Raw genomic sequence first — 21,924 nt, 5'->3', positions numbered from 1 at the left:
ATATTCAAAGGGAAGTGTATAGCATGAAGGAATGCTTAGGTAGCCACAAATTCCAGAAAACCTCAGCCTGTTAATTATATATTTTTGATGTAAGACAACTCTGATTTACTATTTTTAAAATCGATGAGAAATTTATTTATTCTGTTGAAACCTATGAGTTTTTAGTTACTTTTATTATTTTTGAGAGGAAAAAAAATCATCTTTTTGACGAAGAGTTTCATAAGTTAAAGTTTCAAAATTTGGGCTTGTTACATTGAAGCCTGACGCACATCAAAATCAAGTTTTTGGGGTCACCTTATGGAGTTTATGGAAGCGTAGGAATACCAAATTATAGAATGACACAGTCGAATCCTCCCAAAAAATTTGCGATATAGCAAGAAATCTCCTAACCAGATGGGAAAACGCACAAGTCCTTAGGAATCAAAGCTTCCGTCAAGATGAGGGCCGAGATGAGACAAAGTAGGTAGACGCGGGCATGGGGGAGGTGTCAGGTATTCTCTCTGCCCTTCAATGGGTCTGTGATCTTCAATTGGTCAATGAGGACTCCAAAATAGTAGTTTACAACATCTACGGTAATAATCATGGTGTTTCTGACTTTAGTGCAATTATCAATGACTACAAACGTCTGCTCGCTTCTGATTTAGTGAACTCTGATGTGAAGTTCATTAGGAGACAAACCAATGAAATTGCTCATAGTTTAGCTTGGGTAGCTCCATGTCATGCTAGTTTCCACATTTTTATTAGAATTCCATCTTGTATCTGTACAATTATTATGAATAAAAATGTATTAAGTTTTTATTACCAAAAAAAAAATGCACCAAGTTTTCTTATGTAAACAAACATAATAATTATACCCAACACTTAATTAATAAGTTTAACATAAAGTTGATGTTAATCAATTAGAATTATTACCTAACTGGTTAGCAGTAAGAAATCTGTGACATAATTGAACCAAGATGGACAGAACAACGAAATGAATTCTAAATTCAATTTGAATTTGTATATACAAAATAGTAAGAACTAAGAATTCATATAACGATAGAACACTGAAATTGGTATGAATAAACTACTGATATCATAAGAAAAAAGATCAAGTACAACTAAAAGTACATAGGGTGTACAATACTAATCCCCTAGTCATTATAGAAAGAAAAAAAAAGAGCAACATCAAACCAAACCAAGAATAGAATCCTACGTCTAACTTTCTACGTCACCCTGTATCTGGGTAACGACATCAGCAAGCTCCTCTAATCTCACCTCTACTGTATTGAACCTAGCTGTAACAGTCTGCTCGTGTCTGACAAAATCAGCCCTGAGCTCTCTGATGGCATCCAAAATCTGAGCGCCTAGATTAGGTTCTATGGTTGCAGATACTACTGTTGCATGCTGCTCAGGCTCACACTCAGGTGGAGGAACATGGTGCTCCTGATCACGCTGTTCTTCAGCTGGATGAATCTCCTCGGCTACTGCCTCTACAGGCTGGTCAAGATCATGTGGTACCAGCTGTATCGGTCCCACGATATCAACACATAACCCATCGCCGTGCTTGGTAATCTGGATGTGGTTCATAGTTTCCTCTCCAAAGCGATTGATGGTTTCATCATCACCACCAGAAACATCGACATTATAATCATCATTTCCAGAAACAATATTAACATCCTCACCCTCTACTACATGGTAATGTTCCATTTTTTTGTTGACTGGTTCAGAGTATAAGAGAGATATTGTAGTCTTGTCAACAATGAAACCTTTCTCCAAAACAACCATAACCTCCAATTTGTTACCAGGTTCTAGATTTGACGTTATTGTCTGCCAATCCTCATGGCCAAAAGAGGTTAGTGTATCTCTTTTATAGAAATGAATGGTTGTCTTCGTGTGATTTATGATCAACACACCTTGGCAACCTTCTGATGTTGTTATGTTCTCCGGGAGAGAGTAATAGACGATGAACAACATCATACTCTTCAGGTTTCGCCCTTTCATTGGTGGGATATCAAATATTATGGAACAACCTTTGCAACTAAAGCTTGACCATTCAGAACTATTGTCACAGGGAAGCAAAAACGAATCCCAAGTATCCACTGCAGTCTGGAAAATGGAGAAATGTTTAAATGCCTCAAACTAAAAATTTAGAGAATCCAAACAAAAAAGTACATTATATAAATGTAATTTATTTTAACATCCTTGCTTAAGATATACGAAATTATATATCCAATATATGTATCGTTTAAAAAAGGTATTTTTTCCCTTAAAATGTACTTTGCTTGTAAGTTAATTCTTGATTTGAAATATGTTTGACAAAATCAGCCCTGAGCTCTCTGATGACACCCATTTCACAAACTACTAATGCAAAATGAGTTTGAAAAGAATTAAATTTGTGTCTGATTCAAATTAAGGATGAAATAATTTGTTAGAAAAATATATTTTAAGGCAGCAAACAAAATCCCAGGTTACTTTTTTAAAAACTAGATATGCCGAAAAGATATTCAAACCTGTAAAACACTGCCTCCAGCAATATTGGAGACTTGACAGTTTGTTCCCATTTGAATTAAGAGAGATTTAAAGTGATTTTTTGACTTTGAAGTGTGAAGTTGACCGAGGCAATCATCAATTGAGGGAGAAGCATACATATCAGAGTTTATTCCAACTGAACTTGAACTTGCTTCCAGTTTCTGACAACTTGTGGTTTTTAATACATCCAAAAATCTTGCTATATCTTGCGTTAGTTGTAGATCTGAACCACACTCGACATAAAGAATTCGAAGTTTTTGAAGGTCCTTAGAATTACCAAGTGATGACACGGACACAAATGTTTGAACTAGGGATATCACATTATTTGACGGCGACATCCAAGACCGAATGAGAGAAGGGAATACATCACGTGAAAATCCTTCAAAGCCACCAAAAGAAATATATCCAATGCTTTTCAATCTTACTATTGAAAATGGCACTTTTGTTATAGCAGTCTTATCAGCAATCAAGGTAATCAAAGATTCCATTTGTTCCAAGTCCTCCTCCAATTTGTCAATCATGGAACATCCAGAAAGAATCAATGTTTCTAGAGATTTTAATTCATAGATGCTTCTTGGAAGTTTGCGAAGACCTGTGCAGTCTTTCAAATTTATCAGAAGAATTTTATGTAGAGATCCAATGCTATGGGAGACTGTAGACAAACTTGGACAGTTTTTGAGCACCAGCTTTTCAAGATTAGGTAAGTATGAAAAGTCTGGGGTTTCAGTCAAATCTAGAGAATGACTAAGATTAAGAATTTTTAGATTTTCTAGCATCTGCAAAAAAATAAAAGCGCAAGAGAATAATAGTAAGAGAAGCTTAGAAAGAAAAAAAAAAGGAATTTGGAAAAATGTCTATTTTCCTCTAAACCTTGGCACATGGATATACCAAGAACTTTGTTATTGAATTTTCTTTCATGAGCAAATATTAAACAGATTTTGTACCTGGCTCTTGTTCCATATTTGTTTGAGCTTACTATATTTTAATTCAACGGAAACTAGACTTCCTTGTCGAAACTCTGCTGGAGTGTAGCTTTCTGGAAATCCATGCCAGTACAGCCACTTAAGATCTTCTGAAAGATATTTAAAATCTCCATTAAGCTTCACCCTAGCGAGGCGAAGCAATCTGAGTTTGTTCATCTTTTTAAATGTGTTGCGGAATTCGATGAAAAACTCACACCAATAACAACTTGATGTGTGGAGCAAGGGATAATTAAGCAACCAAAATCAAAGTGTATGGAACAATTAACACAAGCCAAAAGTAGAAAACAACAGCGAGAAAAAAAAGGAAGAGAGAACACAAAGAATCTGTTTACCCAGTTCGGTCCAAATTGACCTAGTCTGGGGGAGAGAGCAGCCCTCCGTTCCACTATATGATGAGTAACGTTACAAAAGAGATTTCAATGGGTTACAAGAATAAGTCTCCCGCCTAATTCTACCCAAATCCCAGCCTCTTCCCGTAACCAAGAGACTCAATCCTAATAGTGTTTCCCAAGGTGAATCAACCTTCAAACCCTAGTTTGTTGCCAAGAGACAAACTCTATACAAACCCTAGTTTGATTTCTAAACCCTTGTTTCAGCCCCCTCTATCTCTCAAAATAGTCTGATACAAGGCCTATATTTATAGTAAAAGAAACTCCCATAAAATTGTAACAAATCTGGCCCAAAAAATACGTTTCTGAAAAATAACAGCACGCGAAATCGGCCACCGATTTTCCAAATCGGCCACCGATTTTTCCCGAACAGAAAGCCTCCCAAAAGGCAGCCAAAATCGGCCACCAATTTTCCAAATCGGCCACCGATTTGTACTTTCAGCAAACATCAATTTTGGCCTCCAAACTCCAATTTTGAGTCACTTTCACAACAATCTCCACCTTGACTCCAAATTAGTGATGATGCCCATTTAACATCAACACCTTGCTGCTCTTTCCCTTGCTTCCCACTACGCCAAGTAGCTCCACAAGTTTGCACCCTAATCTCTTCAATCATCGGAATGCCTTCCGCCCCTTTGAAGATCCTTGTGTCCAAACTACTCAAGGAATTTTAGGTAGTTCCACAAGTACACACCTTAACCTCTTCAGCCATCGGAATGTCTTCCGCCCCTTTGAAGATCCTTGTATCCAAACTACACTAGGAATTTCAGGTAGTTCTACAAGACTACACCATACCTCTTCAATACGAGACATCTCCCGCTTCCTTGAAGATCACCTTGCATCCAATCACCCTTGGACTTTTAGGGTAATTCCACAAGCCGTGCAATACATTCTTCAACCTCCGGAATGCCTTCCGTCTTCATGAAGAAAACCCTTGCTCACCACTAGAGCATAGCACCCAAGGTCCTCCATAGTCGTACCACTCCCGGTGTGTTCAACTCCACCTAAAGCTGAGCTTCCAACCTCTCAACTAGCAAATGAGTACATCCCACTATGTCTTCCTTGAACCTCCACCTCAACCGGTAGATCATGAGTATTCTTACCACCGCCTCTCCAGGCTGATGTTGAGTGTTTAACGTCTCTCCAGACGATCACCGCTCTACCAGGCATCACCCCCAAGGTGAGAAACATCACCTTCATCCTCTAAACAACACCACACCATCAGAGCACCTGCATCCTCATAACCCTCAGAGACAATTTGTACGGAATTACCAATCTCCGGACAATCCTTCTTGAAGTGACCCATCTTGTTACACTTAAAGCATTTAAACTTTGTCTTGTTACTACTCTTTCCCCGGTTACCTCTACCTCCACCATTCCCTCTTGAAACACTTAGGCCTTCCCGTTTTCATCAACTCTCAAGTCCTTCGACTTAGTCAACTCCTTGGTTCTCAAAGCCGCTTGAACTTCTTCCAAGGTAACAGTGCCTTCTTTTCCATAGAGCATGGTATCTTTAAACGATTCAAAAGATCTAGGTAGAGCACACAACAAGAGTATAGCTTTATCTTCATCCTCAAGATTCACCTCAATATTCTCCAAGTCATCAAGGATTTTGTTGAACTCCGTAAGTTGCTCCATGATAGCCTTTGACTCCACCATCTTGAATGAGTAGAGTTGTTGCTTTAGGAATTGCCGATGAGCCAAAGACTTTGTCATATACAAAGATTCCAACTTTGCCCACATCGATGCCGCGGTTGGTTCCTTTGCTACTTCTCTCAAAACTTTATCTCCGAGGCACAAGACAATGACACTCCTGGCCTTGTCCACCATCTCGGTCTTCTCCGCTCGTGACATGGTGACCGGTAACGAACCTTCACCCTTCAAAGCTTTCTCACACTTCTGCTGTATTAACACCGCTTCCATCTTTACCTTCCATAACCCAAAATCGTTATCTCCGGTAAACTTCTCAATATCCCACTTTGAACCCATGGTACTAGATTATCCTTTGACCTTTGCCCCACGGTGGGCGCCAATTGTTGCGGAATTCGATGAAAAACTCACACCAATAACAACTTGATGTGTGGAGCAAGGGATAATTAAGCAACCAAAATCAAAGTGTATGGAACAATTAACACAAGCCAAAAGTAGAAAACAACAGCGAGAAAAAAAAGGAAGAGAGAACACAAAGAATCTGTTTACCCAGTTCGGTCCAAATTGACCTAGTCTGGGGGAGAGAGCAGCCCTCCGTTCCACTATATGATGAGTAACGTTACAAAAGAGATTTCAATGGGTTACAAGAATAAGTCTCCCGCCTAATTCTACCCAAATCCCAGCCTCTTCCCGTAACCAAGAGACTCAATCCTAATAGTGTTTCCCAAGGTGAATCAACCTTCAAACCCTAGTTTGTTGCCAAGAGACAAACTCTATACAAACCCTAGTTTGATTTCTAAACCCTTGTTTCAGCCCCCTCTATCTCTCAAAATAGTCTGATACAAGGCCTATATTTATAGTAAAAGAAACTCCCATAAAATTGTAACAAATCTGGCCCAAAAAATACGTTTCTGAAAAATAACAGCACGCGAAATCGGCCACCGATTTTCCAAATCGGCCACCGATTTTTCCCGAACAGAAAGCCTCCCAAAAGGCATCCAAAATCGGCCACCGATTTTCCAAATCGGCCACCGATTTGTACTTTCAGCAAACATCAATTTTGGCCTCCAAACTCCAATTTTGAGTCACTTTCACAACAAAATGCTTTGGTTTCCAGACAATCTTTCCTTGGAAACTCTAAAGCCAGTCCCTTGACAGCTTCTGTTCCCTGAAATTAAAAAAATAAATAAAAAATCATAGAAATAAAAAAAAGATTAATTTTGAATGAAACTAATTTTCATAAATTTTTAGTTCTCTTTGTTGTATATTTCTATAACATATATAAACTATACAAGAAGTTTTTCTAATTAGTAATTACCTTATGCTTTTCTAATATATCAAACACGTCCCCATGGCGCCATAACCTACTGCGCTTCTCAGGATCTGATGGTGCTTCCTCATAAATTATTTGTCTTCCCATATCTCTCAACAGATCATGCATTCTAAGCTTGTTTCTGTTGTCAACAGTTACAAGGGCTCGCTCAACAAGGACTTTAATTCCAATATCAGCAAAAAATCCGCACCCATTTAATATTTGTATTACATCATTTTTGTCCATTCCAATAAAGAAACAAGCAATGTCAAGGAATATTTGTTTCTCTGTAAAATCTTTTAAACCATCGAAGCTTACTTTTAGTTTCTCCTGTACTTGATCATGAGGAATACATTTGAGTTTCGCCAAGACTTTATGCCACTCTGTTATTTCACAGTCAGATAGATAGGACCCAAGGACTTCAAGTGCTAGTGGCAATCTCCCAGAATAAGCAATCACATCTGTTGAATGTGTAGCAAAATCTTCTGTCGGACTTGGTTGCTTGAATGCATGCCAACTGAAAAGGTTAAGTGATTCACTTTCGTCCATTTCTTCTATTGTATACACTTGATAAACTTCACACAATCTAAGAAGATGCATGTCTCTTGTTGTGATTATTATTCTACTCCCTGAACCAAACCATTCTTGGCTACCACACAAAGCCTTTAGCTGCTCCAATTCGTTCACATCATCAAGCACAAGAAGTACCCTATTCTGGGCAAGTCTTTCCTTCAATATATTTTTCCCTGATTCTATATCACGTATATTGAATGTCAATGATTTGTAAACATCATGAAGTATCTGTTGCTGTAGAGAAACTTGATTAGTATCTGTCTCCCAAACTTCCCTAATGTTCAGAAGAAAACTCCTTCCCTCAAATTTGCTCCCAATTTGATTATAAATGGCTTTGGCAAGGGTTGTTTTACCCATACCCCCCATTCCCCATATCCCTAGAATTAAAACATCTTTTGAGTTTTTGATGTTTAGCAGCTTAGTCGCAGCTTCCACACGAGATTCTAAACCCACTGGATGTTCAGCAACAAATAACTCTGTCCTATCTAGCAAACAGGTGACACGTTCAACAATATTCTTGATATCAGCATTTTCATTCCTATAAAATATGAAACAATTGTATGTACATAAGTATTCTCCAACGTATGCTTCTATTTTATACGTGCAGAAGAATCGGTAAAATAGAAATCTATTTTCATTTATTAGAAGTTGAGTTAATTTAGTTTAGCATGATTTACTGTAACCTTTATTACTGGTACTCCAAAAGGCACTCCACAGTTGTTTATGAATCTCTAGTAAGTCTATGACTTCACATGCATGTTCTGATATCTTAGTTGTGTTATAAAAGAAGGTAAATTTTAAAATGGTCACTATGAGGACAAACCCAGCTATACCACCAATATCAAAAAGCTCACTTTTCCAATTAGTCTTTGTGGATTCATCCACTGAAATTGTTGACATAAGATCATCAAAAGCTTTCCCAAATTGACCTTCCTGATGATGTACTTCTGAGGGAGCTACCTCATAGAAAACTGGCACAACGACCAGACCCCTGTTTCTGCCAATTTCCATTATCTTCTGCAACTCTAACATACACCATCTTGAATGAGCATAATTTGTAGACAAAACAACAATAGCAATTCTAGACTGTCCAATTGCTCGCAAAAGTGAGATTGAGATATGATCTCCTCGTTGAATCTCATCATCGTCTTTGAAAACATAAATCCCAGCATTTTGAAGAAAGGAATAGAGATGCGACACAAACTTTGCCCGATTGTCTTCCCCTCTGAAACTCAAGAACACATCATACATCTTTGGCTGAAACATCAAATTAAAGAAAAGAAAAAAAGAAAATCATAGCTTAGATATATGGTTGATGAGATTCTTGATGCCAATGATAAATCATCAATGGTTAGCCACAGTTTATTTTGTTATTAATTATCAATTTAGAGTCATATTAATTAACTTCTGATGTTCTTATGATGATTATGAAACCAGATGTTAGCAAACTGTTTTTATCAATGATCTCTTTGCTTCCTTTTCTGTTATATAGTTTGGACCCAAAAAAATAAATACATTGGTGATACATCAAATAGAGCTAGCATCAAAATCACACACACACACACACACACACACACACACACACACACACACACACACACACACACACACACACAGTACCACTCACCTGATCAGTCTTATTACTTGATTCTCTCTTAATGACATCTCTTGCCATGGCTTGTAGCAGAACATGCACTTTAAGCTTGTCATTCTCATCAATGGTTAAAAGGCTCTTGTCTGTAAGGAGACTTATTTGAAGATCTGCCGATTGTGTTGACCTATTTAATGTATGGAGTACATCATTTTGGTCCATCCCATTAAAGAAATATGCTATATCAAGGAATATTTGTTTCTCTTCATCACTCAAACCACTAAAACTCTTTTCTAGAGCTTCTAGTAGTTGTGGAGCAGGAATGGAAAATCTTTGGAGACTTCTCAACACACCCTTCCATTCAAGTACATTTTTTCCATGCAAAAATTTCCCAAGTTCTTTAAGAGCAAGAGGCAATCCCCTAGAATAAGCAACTACTTGTGTGGAAATTTCAGTAAAATCGTCTCCAGAAGTTGCTTGGTTGAATGCACCCTGATTCAAAACCTCAAGTGACTCAGTTTCGTTCATTTCTTTCACTCTATATATATGGTCAACTCCATGCTCCTTGAGTAGATGTCTATCTCTTGTTGTGATGATTATTTTGCTACCTGCTCCAAACCATTCCCGACTTCTGCACAAAGCCTTTAGCTGCTCAAATTTATCAACATTGTCAAGTACAATAAGTACCTTTTTATGTCGAAGGCTTTGTTTTAACATCTCTCTTCCTGCTTCAATTGTAGCTAGAGGTACCTTTATTTCAGTTGGTCCATCAATTGTAGCTAGAAGTTTCTCTTGTAACGAAACTTGATGACCATAACTTTGTCCCCAAATTCCCCCAACGTTTCCAAGGAAGCACTTGTGCTCAAAGTAAAGACCAATTTGATCACAAATGGCTTTGGCAATGGTTGATTTGCCAATCCCTGTCATCCCCCATATCCCTATTATGAGAGGACTTTTTGATTGTTTCAATAGTTGAATCACATCTTGCACACCAGATTTTACACTGGGTGTACAGGAATTTGCACAAAAATCACTATTCTTGTTTATCACACATGTAACATGTTCAACTATATCCTTAATATATTCCTTAGTCAATGCATATTCATACCTGTATAATATATGAAAAAGAGACGATTACATGTATAACGATTCTCCAACATGTGCATAGGTAAAAAAAAAAAGGTTTAAACTTAAAATGAAAATTGCAAGTCTCAACTATTTTAAAAAGAACCTGAAAATACCTGTATACGGGTTTGTGTATGAGATCACTTGATCCTAAATATTTGTTAGCTTTAGTGATCGCTTCAACCCAGGTCATGAGCTTGTCTTCTTCTTTAGTGATTACCTCCACTGAGATTCTATTGAGAAAATCATGAAAAGCGTCTCCTCCAAACATACCACCCTTTAAACTTCCGTATGAGGGATTGACACCATCATAGAACACAGGCAGAACAACCAAATCTAAGGTCCGGCAACACTCGGTTAGTTTCTCCAAATTTTGAAGACACGATATTGAATGAACGTATTTTCTTGAAAATACTATTATAGCAATTTTGCAGTCTCCAATTGCATTCAGCACTGACTCTTCCTGTTCTCCATGTTCAAACCTCTCACTGACCCCAAAAACAACGATTCCAGGTTCTGAACTAAGAGCTGTATCGAGACACGAAAGAAAATAACCCATGTCTTGAGTGCAGAAACTCAAGAATACATTGTACCTCTTCTTCTTTGGATGAGTAGTTCTATAGTTAGGCTCAGATTTGTGGCGTCTAAAGGGAGAGAAGGATTGTTTTGATGATAAAAATTTCTTCATACTGACCAGTTATTCTTCTTCTTCTTCTTCTTCTTCTTCTTCTTCTTCTTCTTCCAGAATAATAATTCAACTGATATGATTGAGGCAAGGTGATCTTAAATTAATTCTGGAACATGTCAAAAGTCGTCTGAATATTAAATAAACTATAGAACTATTACAGTATTACTCCCTGGGTCCCATTTTATATATAAAAAAACATTTATTACTATATATATATATATATATATATATATATATATATATATATATATATATATATATATATATATATTTTCAAACATAACCATAATAACCATAATAATTACTACTAACTTATTTTAGAATTAAAAATAAATTCAAATTAAAAGTACAATAGATTCTAGGGTGAGGGCTCTGTAATGTTCGAACTATGTTTGGTAGCGATACCCATATATTTAGTGTCTGATATGCTTCAAATAAAATTACACAACTATTGTTCTTAATTTTTACGTCTCTTTGCCAACGTACTTAAAAGGCCTCAATCTGAAATTCACTTTAGGCCTAACAATGCATTGTACAGAAATGTATAGAATATTATAAAATTCTCTTCAAAAATAAATTATAATTTTTTAACAAAATATGAATTAAATATGAATTTTAATTCCTTTGCTCCACACACTTATATCTAAGTATATTTGTTGTTGTTGCTGCTTAAGACTATGTTACTCTTGATTACTCATTCTTTGCTCCACACATCTAAGTTTATTGGTGTGATTTTATCGATCAAATTCACAACAGCGAGAAATGAATCTGAAATTCCATTGGCAGCCGAAGAATTCAACTGAAATGATTAGCCTAATATTAAATCTCAAAGTCGTCTAATCACACTCTATCAAACTCTTTTAAAATGTCATGTGGACATGTTGCGGTTAATCTCAATTCTTTTGGTAGCGACGTGGTTAAATTAATTAACATAAATAAGTAGTAGTCAACTAATCATATTCGTAGCTAATATTATTTCAAAAAAATAATTTTAAGATTGGAGAGATTCCGTCCTAGTGAGCTTAGCTTAACTGGTATGAACAATACATAAAATATGCAAGGTCCGGGGTTCAAACCCCGGCCACCACAAAAAAAAAAAAAGATTGGAGAGATTCCATTGTATTATGTTAAAGTTGTCTCGTTCAAATAGTCTTGTGACTACAATGTCACCTTCAAAAGAATTTAGGGTTAAACCTAAAAAAACTTCTCAAATTCTATTATGTTAAAGTTGTCTCGTTATCAAATAGTCTTGTGACTACAATGTCACCTTCAAAAGAATTTAGGGTTAAACCTAAAAAAACTTCTCAAATTCTTTTAAAATGTCATATGTGAACATGTTGTTGTTAAACTCAATTTGTTTGGTCCTAAAAATAAAACTCAAATTGTTTGGTAATGACACTGTAAATTAACACAAACAAGAAATAATTAACTAATCATATTCATAGCTAAACATTATTAGTTCTCAAATCTTGAGAATGACTAAGATTAAGAATTTTTAAGTTCATTAGCATCTACAAGAAAATAAAACCACAAGAGAATAGTAAGAAAATCTTAGAAAAATATTAGATTGGAATTTGGAAGAATGACTATTTTCCACTGAACTTTACAACGTATCAAATATCAATCATGTTGTAGAAGTGACTCAAAATTGGAGTTTGGAGTGCAAAATTGAAATTTGCTGGACGACCAAAATCGACGCCTGATTTGTGGAGTCCGGGGCCCGATTTTGGCTGTCTTTGGGAGCAGTTTGTTACGCGAAAAATCGGTGCACGAATGGAGGAATTCGGGGCTCGATTTTGCGTGACAGTATTTTTCAGAAACGTATTTTTTGGGCCAGATTTGTTCCAATTTTATGGGAGATACTCTTACTATAAATATAGACTTTGTATCAGAGTAAACCTTAAGATAGAGGGGGCTGGAACAAGGGTTTAGAAAGGCAACAACAAAACTAGGGTTTGTCTAGAGTTTGTCTCTTAACAACAAACACTAGGGTTTGAGGGTTGATTCACCTTGGAAAACACTGTTAGGATTGAGTCTCTTGGTTACGGGAAGAGATTGGGGCTTTGGGTAGAATTAGGCTGGAGACTTATTCTTGTAACCCATTGATATCTCTTTTGTAAAGTTACTCATCATTATAGTGAAATGGAGGGTTGCTCTCTCCCCCAGACTAGGTCAATTTGGACCGAACTGGGTTAACAAATTCTTTTTTGTTCTCTCTTTATTTCTCTGGCTGTTTTCTACTTTTGTTTATGATTATAACTTCCATTCACTTTGTTTGGTTGCTTGACTATCCCTTGCTCCACGCATCAAGTTTGTTATTGGTGTGTTTTTTTATCGAATTCACAACAATTGGCGTCCACCGTGGGACAAGGGTCAAAGGATAATCAAATACCATGGGTTCGAAGTGGATATTGAGAAGTTTACCGGACATAACGATTTTGGGTTATGGAAGGTAAAGGTTTGAAGGGTGAAGGTTCGTTACCGGTCACATGTCACGAGCGGAGAAGACCGAGATGGTGGACAAGGCCAGGAGTGCCATTGTCTTATGCCTCGGGGATAAAGTTTTGAGAGAAGTAGCGAAAGAACCAACCGCGACATCGATGTGGTCAAAGTTCGAATATTTGTACATGACAAAGTCTTTGGCTCATCGACAATTCCTAAAGCAACAACTTTACTCATTCAAGATGGTAGAGTCAAAGGCCATCATGGAGCAACTTGTGGAGTTCAACAAATTCATTTGTGATTTGGAGAACATTAAGTTGCGTCTTGAGGATGCGGGTGCTCTGATGGTGTGGTGTTGTTTAGAGGATGAAGAAGGTGATGTTTCTCACCTTGAGAATGATGCCTAGTGGACCGGTGGTCGTCTGGAGAGACGTTAAACACTCAACATCAACCTAGAGAGGCAGTGATAAGAATATTCATGATCAGTCTGGAGAGGCGGGAGATAATGATCAGTCTTGGATTACTCTAAAAGCCAAGGGTGATTGGGCACAAGTAGATCTTCAAGGAAGCGGGAGATGTTCCTTTTGAAGAGGTATGGTATAGTCTTGTAGAACTACCTGAAATTCCTAGTGTAGTTTGGATACAAGGATCTTCGAGAAGGTGGAAGACATTCCGATGGCTGAAGAGATTAAGGTGTGCACTTGTGGAACTACCTAAAATTCCTGGAGTAGTTTGGACACAAGGATCTTCAAAAGGGCGGAAGGCATTCCGATGGTTGAAGAGGTTAGGGTTGTGGAGCTACATGGTGTAGTGGGAAGCAAGGGAAAGAGCAGCATGGTGGTTGATGTTAAATTGGCATCATCACTAATTTATAGTCAATGTGGATATTGTTGTAGAAGTGACTCAAAATTGGAGTTTGGAGTGCAAAATTGAAGTTTTCTAGAAGACCAAAATCGGCGCCCGATTTGTGGAGTTCGGGGCCTGATTTTGGCTGTTTTTGGGAGCAGTTTGTTACGTGAAAAATCGGAGCTCGAATGGAGGAATTCGGGGCACGATTTTGCGTGATAGTATTTTTCAGAAACGTATTTTTTGGGCCAGATTTATTCCAATTTTATGGGAGATACTTTTACTATAAATATAGACTTTGTATCAGAGTAAACCTTGAGATAGAGGGGGCTGGAAAAGGGTTAGAAAGGCAACAACAAAACAAGGGTTTGTATAGAGTTTGTCTCTTGGCAACAAACACTAGGTTTTGGGGGTTGATTCACCTTGGAAAACACTGTTAGGATTGAGTCTCTTGATTACGGGAAGAGATTGGGGCTTTGGGTAGGATTAGGTGGGAGACTTATTCTTGTAACAGATTGATATCTCTTTTGTAAAGTTACTCATCATTATAGTGAAAGGGAGGGCTGCTCTCTCCCCCCAGACTATGTCAATTTGGACCGAACTGGGTCAACAAATTCTTTTGTGTTCTCTCTTTATTTCTCTCGCTGTTTTCAACTTTTGTTTGTAATTATAACTTCCATACACTTTGTTTGGTTGCTTGACTATCCCTTGCTCCACACATCAAGTTTGTTATTGGTGCGTTTTTTTTATCGAATTCACAACAAATCACTTAGTTTTTTAGCGTTAATTTGTGGATTCCTGAAGACTAGTTGATGGTAATATCCATATTGATTTTTCACTTAAAAGATTATCATATAGTCGCAATGCATAATGATCACGGTCTTGGTCGCAGAAACTCAAGTACACATCGTAGCTCTTTCTCTTTGGATTAGTAGCAGTAGAAGACGTGGCTTCAAATTTGCGGTGGCTATGGAAGCAGGATGTGAAGAAAGACATAGATTTAATGAAAATTGGTCAAAGTGATCAGTGAATCTGAAATTGCACAACAAGAAGAAAAAGATATAAACTGAAATGAAATGATAAGAAAACAAACTCTCCTTGAATTGGAAGTCCTTCTTATGTCTCAGTCATCTCATCAAATATCGCTGGTCAAAGGTGTACGTAATTGCTTAAATTTTTGTTTTGGTAAAAGTCTATTTATTTTAAACTTATATTATCTAAATATAGCCAAAATAATAACATCAAATATGGTTGGTAACACACACCCTTCACCTGTTTTTCTGAGAAATAATCAAATGGGTGATTATAACAATGAGAGAGGCCTTTATTATATTAGTAATAGTAGTGAGAATAGAATATCAATTCCATTGTGAATTCAAAACTTCTGTCAAACATTACCTGTCAATTTGTTTTTACATGGGAGAAATTCTCTAGTCTTCTAACAAATTGTTTTAAAATGTCATATGATACATTTGATGTGGTTAAGCTCAATTTGTTTCATAACTACGCGGTTAAGTTATCATAAACAACTAATTAACATCATATTCATAGATAAATATTATTTCTAAATCAAAATGAAACATTATACTTTTTTTATTTTATTTTTTTTATATAAAAACAAAAACACAACAACAACAACAACAACAGCTTACCCACCATACTCACAGTGATACAGTTTCTTTCACACACTACAATAGAAACCTATCTTTCATATAGCGTGTTAAGAAGAATTTGTTAGTTTCTTTCAACAAAAAAAATAAGAGTTGTTAGAAATAAGGGTGTTTTAGTATTTTTAAAAGAGTAATGCTATTTCACACACATTTCAACGCACGACAATACACGATTCACGTGCTTAGTGTAAAAGTCACGCACACTCCTTTTTATTCTTAATGATTTTGTATAAAATAAAAAAAGCAACTCAAATCACTCCCACGTTTACAGCGCCAAATGCAATTTAACCGCCACTAATTGATTGATCTCACAACCAATTCTACAGACCTTTGTCGTTTCGTCGCCGTTGTTGTTTGTTCTACCATCGCCGCTGTTGTATTCACCGCCACGGTTCTCGCCGCACAACTGTAACTGCATATCGTCGCTGCATCTCCATCCTCAAACATCACTTTACTTTGATTCCCCTGTTTCAACATTCAATTCCACAAGCCAATTCCAAAAGCAAGTAAGAATAATTTGGTTTTTTATTGTTTTTATCTAGTTAGATATTTAGAAATCATGTTATATCCACTTGTTAATTTAGTTGATTAATTTAAGTTTGTGTTTTGTAAAATTTTCTGCATTAGTGGAAACGGGATCTACTTCTTCTGTCCAAGAGGAGGTTGATCACATAAATGAAAACAATGATGAAAATTTAGAAGCAAATATTATTCAAGCAGGTGAGGAACCTAGGATTGGGATGACATTTAGTTCTGAAGAAGAAGTTACCAAATATTACAAGAGCTATGCTAGATGTATGGGTTTTGGAACTGTTAAAATCAATTCAAAAAATGCAAAGGATGGAAAAAAAATACTTTACTCTTGGATGTACTCGTGCAAGAAGCTATGTGAGTAACTCAAAGAACCTTTTGAAACCAAATCCTACCATAAGAGCACAGTGTATGGCTAGAGTAAATATGTCTATGTCTTTAGATGGAAAAATTACAATTACAAAAGTTGCTCTTGAGCATAATCATGGATTAAGCCCAACAAAATCTAGATATTTTAGATGCAATAAGAATTTGGACCCTCATACAAAAAGGAGGTTAGATATTAATGATCAAGCTGGTATTAATGTAAGCAGAAATTTCCGATCTATGGTTGTTGAAGCAAATGGATATGATAATCTTACATTTGGAGAAAAAGATTGTAGAAATTACATTGACAAAGCAAGACGGCTTCGACTTGGGATAGGAGATGCTGAAGCTATTCAAAACTATTTTGTCAGAATGCAAAAGAAAAATAGTCAATTTTATTATGTGATGGATGTGGATGACAAAAGTCGTTTGCGAAATGTATTCTGGGTAGATGCGAGATGTAGGGCAGCTTATGAGTATTTTGGTGAAGTCATAACTTTTGATACCACTTATTTAACAAATAAATATGACATGCCTTTTGCCCCTTTTGTTGGAGTCAATCATCACGGTCAATCAGTTTTGTTAGGTTGTGCCCTATTGTCGAATGAGGATACGGAAACCTTTTCTTGGCTGTTCAAAACATGGTTAGAATGCATGCATGGACGTGCACCAAATGCCATAATTACTGACCAAGATAAAGCAATGAAGAAGGCAATTGAGGTCGTCTTTCCAAAAGCTCGCCATCGATGGTGTTTGTGGCATTTAATGAAAAAGGTTCCGGAAAAGTTGGGTAGTCATTCTCATTATGAGTCTATCAAATTACTTTTGCATGATGCTGTGTATGATTCTTCAAGCATATCTGATTTGATGGAGAAGTGGAAAAAAATGATTGAATGTTACGAACTGCATGATAATGAATGGTTGAAAGGGCTATTTGAGGAGAGATATCGTTGGGTTCCTGTGTATGTTAAAGACACATTTTGGGCTGGAATGTCAACTACGCAACGAAGTGAAAGTATGAATTTATTCTTTGATGGGTATGTGAGCTCAAAGACAACATTGAAGCAATTTGTTGAACAATATGACAATGCGTTGAAAGATAAAATTGAAAAGGAAAGCATGGCTGATTTTGTTTCATTTAATACAACAATTGCTTGTATTAGTCTTTTTGGCTTTGAGTCTCAATTCCAAAAAGCATTTACCAATGCAAAATTCAAAGAATTTCAAATTGAAATTGCTTCTATGATGTACTGTAATGCTTTCTTAGAGGGAATGGAGAATTTGAATTCAACATTTTGTGTTATAGAAAGTAAAAAGGTATATGATAGATTTAAAGACACAAGGATCAGGGTAATCTTCAATGAGAAAGACTTCGAAATACAATGTGCCTGCTGCTTATTTGAGTTTAAAGGCATTTTATGCAGACATATCCTTTGTGTTCTTCAGCTCACAGGTAAAACTGAGTCAGTGCCGTCTTGTTATATTTTGTCAAGGTGGAGGAAGGATATTAAGCGGAGACACACGCTTATTAAATGTGGGTTTGATCATTTAGCCGGAAATGTTGAATTGCAACTAGTTGGTAAGGCATGTGATGCCTTTTACGAAGTTGTTTCTGTGGGGATACATACTGAAGATGATTTATTGAAAGTGATGAATCGGATCAACGAATTGAAAATTGAATTAAACTGTGAAGGAAGTTCTTCTGTCATTATAGAAGAAGACAGTTTAGTTCAAAATCAGATGGCTAAAATTCTTGATCCTGCAACAACTCGAAGTAAAGGACGTCCTCCCTCAAAAAGGAAAGCTTATAAAGTTGATCAAATTGTGCAGAAGAAAGTTTTAAGAAAGAAAACTCAAAATAGAAACAAAAAGAGTAACAGTTATCTTAGCCAAGAAGAGGTGACCTTGAAATTTTTCAAGTTTATTTTCTCTAGTTAAATGTAATAGCATGTATGTCTAATTTTATATTTTTGGTGGCAGGGTCTGTGTCTATCTAGACTTCAAGAAACTGAAAAAGCTGAGTTTTCTACATCTCAAATCATTGATGGGATTGGCACACAACAGAGAATTCAAGCAAATTTAGCTCCCTTCAATCCAAATCAAAAATATTTTGTTGAAGTAAATCAGGTCCAAATAAATTCAAGCACTCTTTACTTTTGTTTGAACATTTATATTCATATTATGGAAGTATCTGATTCAATATAACTGTTTAACAGGTCCCATATTATTCTCAAAGCATAAATCATAATATTACATGTTCAGAACTTTTAGAGGTATTGGTTCCTTCTTTTCTTTCTGTTAGTGATCTTGTCAAGTTTTAATATAAATCAGCAATTCTTACATTTATGTGTTTTTTGTAGGCACAACACCATATGGTTGATAAACCATCAGAATGAGGACATGAATGAACCACTTCTTTGGGAGATGAGAGTTGAAGATGATTGTTGCAGACTTGCAGAAACTATTTAAATTTATATTGTGTTAACTGATTAAGACACTACATTTTACATGTTAGGATGGCAATTGGAATCTACAGCTTGTACTGTTATTGAATGTAGTAGCAACTATTTAGCTTTATTTTATGTTAGAATTATAATATTTTGATTTGGATGATTTTTATGTTATTGGTGTTGAAACAATTTAGCTTCAGTCTCACTTTTGTTCTTTGCACATTTTGGAGGTTTATATTTATGTCTCTTTGAGTGGACATGTTTGTTACTTTGTGATGAGGCTCTTGATTGTGTTATGTGCTAGCTTCCTAGAGTGGTGTTATGTATTTGTTATATACTTTAGCAGTACAGAAACATGTCTTGCAATTTAGAGATCATGACACCTTTTTGATAACGGAGGGATCCAAGTGTTGTGACTATGCCAAAAACAAGTCCTGTGTGACTGTCAAAAATAAGTTCTCTGCTTTTTTTCCTTTTTTTTCATTCTATACCTTTGTTCTCTGATTAAGTAGCAGCCATTTACAATCCATCAAACTGAACCCATCATTCAGATTTTGGTGACTTAAATAATAGTACTTAATTCATAGTATTGGTTTGTGTACCATTATAATTTGATACGGCCACTCACATGAGTCTATTAACAATATGCCTTTACATTAACATTAACAATATGCTATAAGAACAATATGCCTATACATTTTTTTTTAAACAGCAAAATTTTATTCTCGTCGAGATTGTGCGAGACGCACAAAAGCTCGCGGCCAAAACAGAAATACAAAAATGTGCGCCAAACTGGTACAGCCAAAACAACAGAAAAACACCCAGCCACACCACGCAGGGAGGGAAAAACCAGACCCAAAAACCCCCCCAACAGCTGAAAAACCAGACGCACACAGCAGGCCAGAACACAGCTGCACACCCCAGGACCAGCAACAACACACGGCAGCCGGACAACAATGAGGCTGTCATATACTCATAGCCAAAACAGCAAAACAGCAGCATACAAAAGAATACACACCACCCACTTAACAGCCTTTAATAAAGCACCATTACCGCACCAACATTATATGGAGTTTTTATACAAATATGCCGTTACATCAATAGGCGTTTACAAAAGCAATACACAAACATGCCAGAGTCATCCACATGCCCTCCATTTTTTATCCCTATTTGACTAGTTTGTTTGCATTGGAATTCGCCTCTCTAAATACATGAGCAAAAGACACCACTTGGTAAATACCTATTTGGCACAAAATGAACAAGCCTGTAACAATTGCCATTAGTTTCTAGACAAATAAACAATATGTCTTTGCAAGGTTCTAATAGTAGTTCAATAACAATTCAAATGTACATTGTCAATGCACGATAATTCCAAGATAATGAAACTCAGAATTCAAATTCAGAACACCTTACCTTAAAGACATAAGCATGAGGCAGCGGGGGTGAAGGTTACCTTACCTTAAATGGTTCATTGTCAGTTTGGAACTTAATCCCTGGAATGAAGTGAATCCAAAGAGGTTAACCACTGTTAAGAAGTTAAAGCCCTCAATTAGAAATGAAGACCCCAGAAAAATAAGCTATTTCTATTTAAGTGCTTTCAACAATTAGCAATTCAGCTTAACATACACACTTGTTTTCTTTTCTTATAACTACTAATTAAAGCTGCAAGAAATGCAAACTTTTCCTTCACACATTATCAATGCAATGCTGAAAGGCTTAGGAATATGAAAGAAAATGGTAAGAATATGATAGAACAAATTAAGAAAACAGAACCTGACCTTTAACTGGTTCATGTAAGTTCCAGAAACATAGTTTCGATGACATAAAGTCCTCCATCTATAAATTTTTGAATAAGGTTTGGCCACATCTATAACCAACAACAAATTTAACACCTTTTAAAATCAACTACAATGCAAAAACTCAGAAAATACATAGAAAATCAAAGAGAGAGAAACCGATGGAGTACTAAGAAGGTAGTGAATATACAAGAAATCAATAATCAAACTTTTGTATGTAGTAATTGCAATAGAATAAAAGTGGAATTGAAGCAAACCTTAAAATTTTCCCTTCATCAATTTCATTCCTGAATTGAAAAAGATGAGTTTGGATTGAGAAAAATTATTACCCTTTTTCTTGATTTCATTTCATCTGCTGCGATCCTAAACAGTAAACACAGTGTTTGGTGGATTAAAGTTTGGATTGGGAACGTTGGAACGTTGAGCACGGTGGTTCTGAAAAAGAGAACACTGTTTTTTTCTTTCTTAAAGTTAATAAGTCAAACAATAATTCTTATTTTTTTAAGTTAAAAAAATCAAACATTATGCCGTGCACACCAGCATTCCCCTTTTTAAAAATAAGGTCCTTCAGTATTTTATATTGAAAATTTTGCTTAAACACCATAATTGACACTAACTAGAGACATTGTTGCTTGACTTCAATGATCATGGCAATATCATCAAGCGAGGAAAGAAGGGGGGTGAACATTCTTTAATTTCTTCATCCGATCAAAGGTTAGAAATGAATCTCTTTAATAATTTTGTTGGTAATGTGGAGGTTGAGGATGTAGATATTTTGGGGAGAAAGTATACTTGATATCATCCTAACGGTAGGACAATGAGTATGATTGATAGAGCGCTTATTTCAGATGATTGGAGGGATTATTGGGGGAATATTGTTCTTTGGTCTCTTCCTAGGGATGTGTCGGATCATTGTCCGATTGTGCTTAAGATTGACGGTGGTGATTGGGGTCCAAACCTTTCCGTTTTAATAATTTTTGGCTTGATAACAAAATTTTTAA

General features: G+C 36.2%; 1 protein-coding gene, 1 long non-coding RNA gene and 1 pseudogene across 3 annotated transcripts; 1 reads left to right on the top strand and 2 right to left on the bottom strand.

Annotated features, from left to right (window-relative positions):
• Positions 1–959: 959 nt before the first annotated feature.
• On the bottom strand, positions 960–15,159 carry LOC146926843 (disease resistance protein RPP2A-like). The gene is made up of 9 exons (XM_085700292.1): positions 14,950–15,159; positions 10,241–10,662; positions 9,046–10,095; positions 8,225–8,675; positions 6,852–7,960; positions 6,637–6,701; positions 3,456–3,660; positions 2,493–3,287; positions 960–2,088 (listed from the first exon to the last, which is right to left on the bottom strand). The coding sequence occupies exons 1-9, from the start codon at positions 15,104–15,106 to the stop codon at positions 1,198–1,200; spliced, it is 5,145 nt and encodes a 1,714-aa protein (XP_085556418.1). The 5' UTR covers positions 15,107–15,159; the 3' UTR covers positions 960–1,197.
• A 198-nt stretch (positions 15,160–15,357) lies between these two features.
• On the top strand, positions 15,358–19,246 carry LOC146926842 (protein FAR1-RELATED SEQUENCE 6-like; annotated as a pseudogene). Its single transcript, XR_015007938.1, has 5 exons — positions 15,358–15,364; positions 16,408–18,596; positions 18,675–18,804; positions 18,894–18,950; positions 19,038–19,246. The product of XR_015007938.1 is annotated as a protein FAR1-RELATED SEQUENCE 6-like (transcript).
• Positions 19,247–20,224: 978 nt separating this feature from the next.
• Positions 20,225–21,360, bottom strand: LOC146926841 (uncharacterized). Its single transcript, XR_015008144.1, has 3 exons — positions 21,253–21,360; positions 20,586–20,652; positions 20,225–20,367 (listed from the first exon to the last, which is right to left on the bottom strand). It is a non-coding gene; the product is annotated as an uncharacterized LOC146926841 (long non-coding RNA).
• Positions 21,361–21,924: the final 564 nt, after the last annotated feature.

This window comes from Medicago sativa, chromosome 4, assembly GCF_051527215.1.
Source record: "Medicago sativa cultivar Bolivia chromosome 4, Bolivia_mono, whole genome shotgun sequence".
NCBI classification, from domain to species: Eukaryota; Viridiplantae; Streptophyta; class Magnoliopsida; order Fabales; family Fabaceae; genus Medicago; species Medicago sativa.
Note: the sequence above shows the minus strand (reverse complement) of the source record. Positions and strands in the feature narration are given on the sequence as shown.

What these genes read in the sequence shown, in the direction of transcription:
- LOC146926843 (XM_085700292.1), bottom strand. Translation starts at nt 15,106, where the DNA reads ATGTCTTTCTTCACATCCTGCTTCCATAGCCACCGCAAATTTGAAGCC. An exon ending in CAAGTAATAAGACTGATCAG is followed by an intron (nt 8,676 to 9,045) that starts GTGAGTGGTACT and finishes TTGATGTTTCAG; the next exon opens with CCAAAGATGTATGATGTGTT. An exon ending in AAATATGGAACAAGAGCCAG is followed by an intron (nt 3,288 to 3,455) that starts GTACAAAATCTG and finishes ATTTTTTTGCAG; the next exon opens with ATGCTAGAAAATCTAAAAAT.